Raw genomic sequence first — 11,052 nt, forward strand, 5'->3', positions numbered from 1 at the left:
AGTTCTTGAAGTTTCACAGACACTATTCCGGGGAACTGCCAGAATTGAGTCTTTAGATCTTTTACTTTAGGGGGTGTACAATGAATAGATGTCTCTGGGACCCGATTACAATAATAGAAAAGTAATTATTATTGTTGATTACTGCTCCTGAAGACACAAGAAACACAGAAACTGTCATGAAGCAACAACTCAGGCACACCTTAAATTAATGGTCCAATGACGTACATGAGACTCATGGTTTTGTGTATGTGTGTGTGTGTGTGTGTGTGTGTGTGTGTGTGTGTGTTTGTGTCTGTGTGTGTGTGTGTGTGTGTGTGTCTGTGTGTGTGTCTGTGTGTGTGTGTGTACGGCCTTAGGCATGTCTCATTTCAGAGTGCTGTCACTCCCCTACAGCAGCATCTATTAACACTTCCATTATCATGTTAATCGCCAAAGTATGATTACATTTACTAATGAACACTTGCTCTCTGTCTCTCTCTATAGCTCTCTATATAGCTCTCTATCTCTGAAACACACTTTCTCTCTCATACACGAGTGTGCACACGCACACACAAACACATTCATTGACACACACAAATGGTGATATACAAGCTGGTTGTTTCTTCTGGTTTACATCTGTAGTGAAGATATAGAGACATATACATGTAGGTCATGGACATGTTGATTCTGCTGGTTCCTTTGTACCAAGAAAACCAAATGGTACCAGATACCTCTGGACCGTCCAGCTACGCACACAATTACTTTAATATTATGTTGGCTACAACTAAATAAAAGCACCATTTACCTTCTGTACAGTTAGACCAGAATGTGATTAGTGAATTTGCCTAAATGTCCATAGGTATGAAGTAATCCAGAGAAACTTTCTTTCTTGCTTCTTGCAAATAGTGCCCCAGGCGCTGTGCTGGAGCGTTGAATGTTTTCACACCCCATTAATTTATTACCCCCCACCCCCTCTCTTTCACTGCTCCTCTCTCTCTCACTCTCTCACACACTCACGCGTTCACCCTCTCTGCCTCTCACTCACTTCCTGTCCCTCCATTCACCCCCCAATCCTTCTCTCTCACTCCCTCTTCCATTCTCTCCCACCTCGCTCGCCCGTCCGTCCCCCCCTTCTCTCTCTCACTCCCTCTTCCATTCTCTCCCACCTCGCTCGCCCATTCCCCCCTCTCCCACCGCGTCCCCCACGACTCAACCGCTCACTGAGAGGGCGGGCGAGCGAGGAAGAGGGGGGGGGGAGGGAAAAGGAGAGGGGGAGAGGAAGGGGGGGGGGGGGGAGACAGAGGGGGGGAGCAGGGAGAGATGGAGAGGGGGAGAAGGGAGAGAAGGAGAGGAAGCGACGGGCCCCCTGCTGCCCCAGCTCCCCTCATGTCGTTGTTAATTTTCTGCGCTCCATATGGCGTCGCAGACAGTTCACCTGCAGGCAGAGAGAGAGAGAGAGAGAGAGAGAGAGAGCCGCTATGGCGCCGCGGCTTCGGCTCGCCAGGCGCAGCCGGCAGACGTCCTCGGGCCCGGGCTGTCATTTACGCAGACGCCCGCGCAGCTGTCTGCGCAGAACGCCAAACACACCACACACACACACACGCACACACACACACACACACACACAACGCACACTAACTCTTCACTGTAGAGAGAGAGAGGGTGAGGGGAAGAAAGACAATGGGTAGGGAATAAATTGGATGCACCTGAGATTTGCATCGGCTGGGTGGTTGCTGTGTGTGTGTGTGTGTGTGTGTGTGTGTGTGTGTGTGTGTGTGTGTGTTTGTGTGTGTGTGTGTGTGTGTGTGTGTGTGTGTGTGTGTGTGTGTGTGTGTGTGTGCGTGCGCGTGTGTGCGTGTGTGTGTGCGTGTGTGTGTGTGAGTGCGTGTGTGTGTGTGCGTGCGTTAGTGTGAGGGAGGGGCAGTTGGGATGGACGGGGCAGATTTGAAGGGCAGAGGCTGCGGTTTGGTTTTGGATAGAGGCTGTTACCCTGTGAGGGGCATCGGTAGTCACCCTGTTCATTCTGAGGGGTGCATTTCTTCCCACAAGCTTGTGTGTGTGGGGGTGGTGTTCAGCCAGCAGGCTTCCCGCTGTATGTGTTGATGTGAGTGTGTGTGTGTGGGTTTGGGGGTGTCATTGGACAAACGCACGCGCACACACACACACACACACACACACACACAGCAGTTTTCATCCTGTGTTTGTCATTGATTAGAGACGGTCTCTTTAATTCCCCTTCACCCCATGTTGTGATTCATTTGCATCCTTTGTCAGGAGTTAATGGAGTTCCCTCCGCGGCTCGCTCTGAGAATCTTTGAAGACACCAGACGTGATGTGATGTGTATACAGCCGCCAGCACATTGGCCCCTGATTGATTCCTTCACTGGTTTTTTGTTGTTGTTCTCTGGCTGTTTTTGTTTTCCCTTCATTTTCTTACTTTAAAAACACAATTTAGAATGTTTATTTGCAGATATATTTGAGTTGTGTTCATTTGAATGTTTTCCACTTGTTCTATCTAATCATCTCCAAGTATTCAAGACACTTTTGATTTTGCTGGGACATTATTTGTTGATGTTTTTGACTAATGTCTTGTTTTGGAGACGTGTAGACTAACGGAAGTGGTGTTGTTACACTTGCTGTATTCAACTTAACTTTCTTTTCTAACCAAGTTTTGGAAATAATTGCTAAGTCGCTAAGTTTCAAACCCCGGTTGGTTGTTTTTTTTGTCCAGAAATAGTTATTACCAATGTTAGTAGTAATAAAGAGTGGATAACTAGTAGTAGTAGAAGTTCTGTTTTAGTCTGTCAGAGTCGCTGCACTGAAGTTCTCCATTCTCCTCCCCATTCATCTACAGTATGAATCATAACACCCATGTGGAGACAGAGGTTGTTGTCTGGGGTAGGAGAGTTGGGAGAGGAGAAGGACAGAAATATGAGTTATCTGCTCATGCAGGAGACATCTTCGTCATTTTGAAGGAAGGTCTTGCTCCCATAGGTCATTTCTAAATGTGTGGACCCTCTAGAGCACAATAGCCAGGGAGACGCTGTGAGTCCAGAGGGGCATTTTAGTGACTGAATTATTTCATGACAACAATGAAGAGCCTTTGCGTTCACATCTCCATGGTGATGAAAAGGCACTTTTCCCTCTGTCATACCACACATATTTGATCACATGAGACCTTTTAGACCTTTGAGGAAATCTGCCCTCTAAGGTGCTGAAGCACTGATCTTTGCTCAGCGTTTATTGAGTTTTAAACCGTGTCTTGAATTTTGGGTTGTTGTGTTTTGTTAATGTGTCTCACTGATTTGTGCTGTGCTACACTTACAACAGCCTCCATGTTAGTCAGCCCAGAGTGCTAGTCACAGAGTCCCAGGGTAAATAGTCGTCAGTTCGTGATCATCCTATTAAACCAGCTTTCCCCTGGGGACGTGCTGATTAGATAATCAGCCTGCAAACGTTCAAGAGACCGTGTTAAACAGAGAACAATGGTTCAGGATTTCTGAAGCCTCATTGAGTTTACGCCCGGTCAAATTACTTCGTACAAGAAGAACATTCGAAATAAAGCTCAGATAAGTTTGTCTTGGATAATCCAATTCCAGACCCCTTTTGAGCAGCTCACAATTTTGTTTTAGTAATTATTTCTGAACAAAAGAGTTTTCCATAGTGGATTCTAATGTGCCTGAATCAGGCTAAATGGATACCGAGGTGGTAGAAGAGTCTCTTGATATTTACCAAGAATGCAGAGCTGTATTTAATTGAGAGGATGAATCGATGAGACACTAATGCATTGTCAAAAGGCCTGGACCAAAATGAGCAGTTCATTTACTGATAATCAGACGTCGAGCCCAACTAGAAGACCTGGAATCTCACATTCTGATAATCAGACGTCGAGCCCAACTAGAAGACCTGGAATCTCACATTCTGTACGCAAGGGGGGCAGACATCTTTTGGGTGTCTTATATCTGGAGAGAGAGTGTGTGTGTGTCCTTATATCTGGAGAGTGTGTGTGTCCTTATATCTGGAGAGTGTGCGTATGTTTGTGTGTGTGCGTGCGTGTGTTTGTGTGTGTGGGTGCATGCGTGCGCGCGTGTTGGTCAGTTTGATCGTGAGAGAACTTCAATGCCTGTTGTGAAATTGAGGGTGAGGGTGTTGTGATCATGCTTCACTCATGTGCTTTACTGAACGTTGGAGCTCAGGTTATGGGTTTAGAGCATCAGACATGTTGGATGAGGATTAAGGCGGTGACGTCATCCAGATATTGTTGCTGTTCATTCTTGATCTTACAAGGGATGATTCTTGGGCTCTACCATGTTTTTCATGTTCAAGTGAATACTGTACAGTGATGAAATGCTCAAGTTTTGTTTTTTTATGGAGATGGAGATTTTCAATTGAACTAGGCTCAATCAGGCCCTCTTTCTTTATACAGTACTGTGACACAACAGACTGAAATAAATTTAGACTTGCTCTTTGCCAAGCCTGTAAATTCCAGTTTGAAACAATATGCACATCTTTAGACAAGCCCACAGCTTTAGACAACCTGGAGGGTATGAGGGAGACCATGAGGGAGACGACCAGCTAAGAAAATTAGCATCTTCTCACTGCTCTCCCTTCAGCATGAAATGGGAGGAAACCTATTAACATTTGTGTATTTTCATTATGTAAATGGTGTTAACACATTGCCAACAAATTGCCACCAGGGATGCAATAATTTTCTCCCAGTGATCATAATGTGTCCAAGTGCGTCGTTTTGATTATGACACGCTAATTACATATCGCCTCTTCTCTCCCTCTCTCTCCCTCTCTCTCTCCCTCCCTCTCTCTCTCCCTCTCTCTCTCTCTCTCTCCCTCTCTCTCTCTCTCTCTCTCTCTCTCTCTGCAGATCCAGAAGAACCAAGGGTCTTTAATGGTGAGCTTTTATGGAGTTAGCAGGAGTAGATGGATAAATAGGGAAGCTAAGGGGGACGAGCCCCATCCCCCTTTCACTCTCCACTGGATGCCTCATTTGAAAACTTCCCTCTCAAATTGCATTTGGTGCTGAAATGACAGAGCAGACCTTAACTGCCAGGATGACATTAGGCACTATTACACAGAAACATTGAGCAGGCAATATCCGCCTGAGCCTGCCGCCTTTGATTCATCTTAATAGATAAAGATTACCTTTTTATTGCATTAATGATTCGCTTCTGTACTGCCATGAAGATAAGGCATGTAGGCTAATATGTTTGTCTCTCTCTCTCTCTCTCTCTCTCTCTCTCGTTCTTTCTTTCTTAACCCTCTTTCTAGCCACTCCAGTTACTGCAATGCATCGTTGATGAGGTGAGTCTGGTCTTATGTGCTTTCGCTCCTCAAGTCGTCCTGATGGGCCGGAAAGCTTCTATTTTGTTTCCTAATGAAGCACGCTGCTCACACGGCTTCGCTCCCGCTCGCTCAACCCCACACACTACCGCCTCGGGCCACACACACACACACACACACACACACACACACACACACACACACACACACCATTATTGCCTTGAGAGGCATACCACATACATGGTACTCAAGGGCCACAACCATCCTGAAACACTCTCTCTCTGTCCACATACACACACACACACACACACACACACACACACTCAACTTGAGTGCTCACAGAAAATACCTGATACCTTTCAGTCTACAGATGGTTGGAGCGGGAGGCTGGTGAATGTAAAATGTGTGTTTGGAGTAGTAGTAGACATAGGAGCCCGTTATAGGACGCACACAGACACACAGACACACACACACACACAGGACAAGGGTAATGTAGCATGACCAGTCTAGACTACGTAGGGTATCGGGCCATCCAGTATGTAGCGTTAACCTTGACCCACACACACACACACACACACAGGATGATTGTTTTACATCTGTTGTTTTCACACTTTAAAAAGAGTAATATACATGATATTCCTTTTGTATATGCATATCTCAGAATCATACTCATTAATCTTTTAGGGGTCCAAGCAGCTGCTGCTGCAGTTTTTGTTCAAGTTCTTTCTTTCTTTCTTTCTTGCTTTCTTTCCCCTAAAGGCATTTGTGCAGCAAAAACTGTATGCTCAAAACTCACAAAAAATGGCAGGTGGGTTGCACATCCCACCCACTACTCAGGCAAATAAAATCACTCATTGACCTCAAGGTGGCGCTATAACAATCATGTTTACCTTTCCTCCATCTCAAGAATGGATTGGTGTACTATCAAAATCCTTACAGAATTTTAATCCATCAATTAATCTGCATCTTTACTCCAATGGTCTTCCGCACTAAAAATGTAACATTTTGGGACTTTTCTTCAATTTTCTCAAAAACCTATTTTGACGAACTCGTCGGAGTCCATTGGGCCAATCGTCCCGAAAATTTGGCAGGATCATCTACGGACTTCGCTGATCTAAAGTTACCTTTTGAAAGTTACATTTTGAAATGACGCATCTTTAAACCTGTGTCGTTAAAGCTCAATGAGAATTTTTTTATGGTTCAATATTCGCCTTTACTTGCTATTAGTTTATGAATTGGCCTTAGCAAGACCCCAAAAATAGTTTTCGTGACACGAGACTGCATGAGACCCTGTGAATTTATTATTTTAGTATTTCGGTGCACTGGCGGGAAATCTTGTGGTGGAAACGGAAGTGACACGTTTTGCGTGTCACAATATCAGGAAAACAACAAACACTTTGGCCTGCAAAACGATCTACATGCACATAAAAGAAAGAAGACCGGTATTTACCTGCATTGAAGCCATCCTTCCAGAAAGTAGCTACAATCTTCCAATCCAGTCACGCGAGTTTATCATTTTTCCCCATCATTACAGCGAGTGAGTGGGGGGTTGTGGGAAGTGTGGTTCTTAAAACGCAGTGCTGATTTTATCACGACCAGAGGGGCTGCCAAAGTACCGAGTTATCTCAGGTAGTTCAATTTTACATAAATGCTCATAAATCAAAAATGGCTAAAGCGATGGTAACCAAACTTGGTGCATGTCTTCGGGCGCTAGGTCTGAGCTTCGGTCTGCAGTTTTGGGATATTCCGCCACTAGGGGGCCCCACAAATGCAAAAAGTTTATATCTCATCATCTGCTACATGGATTCATTCCAAATTTGGCTCGCATGATCTAGGGTCATTACTCAGTCGATGCATAAACTTTGGTAATGATTGAATAAAGTGGCCGTGGCTTTTCACAACAAATCTACATTTCACATTCCAAACTTCAAAAAATCTAAATAAATCACCCGTGCGTCCTACTGAGCTGAATATTTTTCAGCACCTCCACTGAACTGTAACAAATGTTTGCCTCACTGCAACATATGGTCAATTCAGAAGTCTGTCACTATATTTTGGAGAATATGCAAAATAAGTCAATGTCTATCTCCAAAAGTATGGAGTCAAAATGAGGCCAGAAAGCATTGTAAACGTAAGTGAAGTATTGTAAACAAAAACATATGAATTGTAAACGTAAGTGAAGTATTGTAAACGTAAGTGAAGTATTGTAAACGTAAGTGAAGTATTGTAAACAAAAAATATATAAATTATTACTTAATTATTAAAAAATAAAATAAAAATTGCATTTACAATACTTTTTTGCGTTTACAAAACCTTTTCTGCATTTACAAAACTTTTCTGCCTTTACAATACTTTTTCTGCGTTTACAAAACATGAGAGCGGAGTTTCGGGATGCCCACCGCCATATACAGCGCTGCTCAACGTTTTTTGGACTTCTTCTATGGTTTTGATTTATATATGGCGGTGGGCATCCCAAAACCCCGCCTCTTCCTCTCTGGACACGCCACTCATCTAACCCCGCCCCCACGTCAAAGAGAGGCCAGAATGTTTTGCAGCGCAAGAAAGTTTTGTAAACGCAGAAAAAGTATTGTAAAGGCAGAAAAGTTTTGTAAATGCAGAAAAGGTTTTGTAAACACAAAAAAGTATTGTAAATGCAATTTTTATTTTATTTTTTAATAATTAAGTAATAATTTATATATTTTTTGTTTACAATACTTCACTTACGTTTACAATACTTCACTTACATTTACAATTCATATATTTTTGTTTACAATACCTCACTTACAGTACGTTTACAATACTTCACTTACGTTTACAATGCTTTCTGGCCTCATTTTGACTCCATACAAAAGTCTTCATTAATATGTTACCATGAACCAGAACAACATTCTTTGGATACTACATATCAAGTGTTTAAAATGGCGTTCAGATCGGTCAAACAATGAATACTCTGGAATGTTCAGTATCTTGCTGTAATTTGTACTGTATGCACAACACTTTCTATTTCATCTAATCTTTTAACAAATTTCACCAAAATATTTGACAACAAACCCGAAACCAGGATAATGTGTGATTTTTCTCAAAATTTTATCTCCAACAGTTTGACTGTTATAACAATTTAAATTTTAAAAAGAGAAAGAACCCAGTTTTACGTCTCCTTGGGTAGATGCAAGGATGAATATTCAAAATCGTGTTTTTGTCCCCCCCCACACTTTTTACAGTCCGACAACTAACAGCAGGCTATAGCAAAACAACAAGAAATGATGTGCGCACTAGGACCATGCGGAAACAGCCCTGCTCAACCGCCCCCTCTCTCCTCTCACTCAGAGCTTCTAGACTCAAACAAGCAGCCCTGCTCAACCCCCCCCCCCTCTCCTCTCACTCAGAGCTTCTAGACTCAAACAAGCAGCCCTGCTCAACCCCCCCCCCTCTCCTCTCACTCAGAGCTTCTAGACTCAAACAAGCAGCCCTAATCAACCCCCCCCTCTCCTCTCACTCAGAGCTTCTAGACTCAAAAAAGCAGCCCTGCTCAACCCCCCCCCCTCACTCAGAGCTTCTAGACGAGATGCGCACGCCACACACATGCAGCTCTACTTTTGTACAAAAAGAAAATAAGAATGAAAAGGAGACAACAGCTAGATTTAAAGACATTCTTAAAAAGAAAGAAAATGTGGGTTGATTAGTGGTTACTGGTATTTCTGCTCTGTTTTTCGACGTTAGTTTGTTCCACCTGTGTAAACTAACGTTAGTTTTCTGTGGTAAATGAGCTAAACTAGCTAACGTTAGCTAGGCAGCTATCTAACGTTAGTTTACCTCAGAAGTAGAAGAAGCTATTGTAGCTAGCTAACTAATATGTGTTTAGTTAGAAACAATGCAGTGGTAGCATCTGCACGCTTGTGCTTTTAAAGTTTTGCACATGCAATATCATTGCCGCAAGTTGTGCTATGTGAAAAGCCTGTGTTCCCCGTGGCGCAGTGGTAATTCACCTACTCTGGAGATTCAGAGGTGAACGGTTCAAATCCCCAGGTTGCTACGGCTCCTTGGGTAGATGGACCCTCCTGTTTCTGCCCATCTGTTGTAATTGTGCTTTAAAAGTTGACATGCCATATCCTGTGCTACTTTGGTCATTTCCAAGCTCAATTTCTCAATCTCCTCTGACAAATCCCAAATATCCAATATATGCAAAATAAATACAAAAAGTAGCCTATATATTCAACTTAAGTAAACAGAATTTCATTCAATTCATAATTCATCCCGTCAAAACCTTTTAGACATGACTCTATTTTTCATGCTTGTACATGCACAATGTTGATCTGATTCGCTCAGTTGTTGAGTGATAAGGTGGTTCTCTTTATTGCAAAGTGTAGGGTGACCAGTTCAAGTGATTCCATTCCAACTTGAATTATTTCATTTAACAATCATTAGGTTGTTCATTTACGGCACTGAGATGAACTGGCCTTTATTTCAACACACATACACAAGTATTGAGCAACATGTGGTCAACTTAAAAAACTTTTATTTTACAATTTCTTGGGCTAGACAAATTCCTTCATTTCAATCAAGTCATCTGCGCCTTTGCTTCACTTGTCTTCTGCTCCTTCTCCAAAATCTATTTTCAACACCTCTTCGCAAAGTGCTTGGACCCCGATCATTGCCGCTTGCAGCTATATTTTCCATACTAGTTTTTCACCATACTAGGAATTATTTTGGGGTATGGTGCATAACATGGAGACAGCATTGGACAGGGTGCAGGGATGAGACAGGACAGGGTGCAGGGATGAGACAGGACAGGGTGCAGGGATGAGACAGGACAGGGTGCAGGGATGAGACAGGACAGGGTGCAGGGGTGAGACAGGACAGGGTGCAGGGATGAGACAGGACAGGATACAGGGATGAGACAGGACAGGGTGCAGGGATGAGACAGGACAGGGTGCAGGGATGAGACAGGACAGGGTGCAGGGATGAGACAGGACAGGGTGCAGGGATGAGACAGGACAGGGTGCAGGGATGAGACAGGACAGGGTGCAGGGATGAGACAGGACAGGGTGCAGGGATGAGACAGGACAGGGTGCAGGGATGGGACAGGACAGGGTGCAGGGATGAGACAGGACAGGGTGCAGGTTCAAAACACCAGTAATACACTAGTGGAAGTGTCTGTGTGTGTCTACTGTACACACACTGAGCATGTGTTCATACATTCAGGATCTGTGTGTGTGTGTGTGCGTGTTTGTGCGTGTGTGTGCGTGTGCGTGAGACCTTCCCCTCTCCCGGCCCTCTCCGCCTCGGCTCTTTGCTGATGCGGCTAATATCAAACCCACGCCCCACCCGGCCCTGCAGTCCTGCCAGCATTAACCACCGCGCGTGTCCCCCCCACCCCTGTCAACCCCCCCCCCACCCCCCCCCCGCGCCTGTCCCCCCCCCCCCCCCCCCCCCCCCGCGCCTGTCCCCCCCCCCCCCCCCCACACACGCCTGTCCCCCCCGCACATACAGACCAGCCTAATTAATAATTAAGCGCTGCTGTTGTAATGGGTTGACCCGGCCGACCCCTTCATTCGTCAGCGGGGGTGGACGCATCAGTCAAACTATTTTTTCCTGCGCCCTTCTCCATCTCCCCTCGCCCTTCTCCATCTCCCCTCGCGGCGAGGGAACCCCCGGGCAGCCCCACCCCCCCATCCGGGCCGACCCACGGGCCGGACGGCCCGACCGTAGCGCCAGGAGAGGCTGGATCTGCTGGATATGAGAGCACGTAGAACCCAGAGAGACATGAGTGAGACCATA

At 44.8% G+C, this 11,052-nt stretch overlaps 1 protein-coding gene across 1 annotated transcript in view; it reads left to right on the forward strand.

Moving 5' to 3' along the window:
- The window catches only part of map2k5 (mitogen-activated protein kinase kinase 5), a 76,554-nt gene that overhangs the window by 46,794 nt on the left and 18,708 nt on the right, over nt 1-11,052 (forward strand). Inside the window, exons 18-19 of the mRNA XM_084436633.1 lie at nt 4,859-4,885; nt 5,263-5,295. Coding sequence (XP_084292759.1) covers nt 4,859-4,885; nt 5,263-5,295 — 60 coding nt within the window. The remainder of the gene's footprint in view (nt 1-4,858; nt 4,886-5,262; nt 5,296-11,052) is intronic.

The sequence above is a fragment of the Borostomias antarcticus genome, assembly GCF_949987555.1.
Source record: "Borostomias antarcticus genome assembly, chromosome: 4".
Lineage (NCBI taxonomy): Eukaryota > Metazoa > Chordata > Actinopteri > Stomiiformes > Stomiidae > Borostomias > Borostomias antarcticus.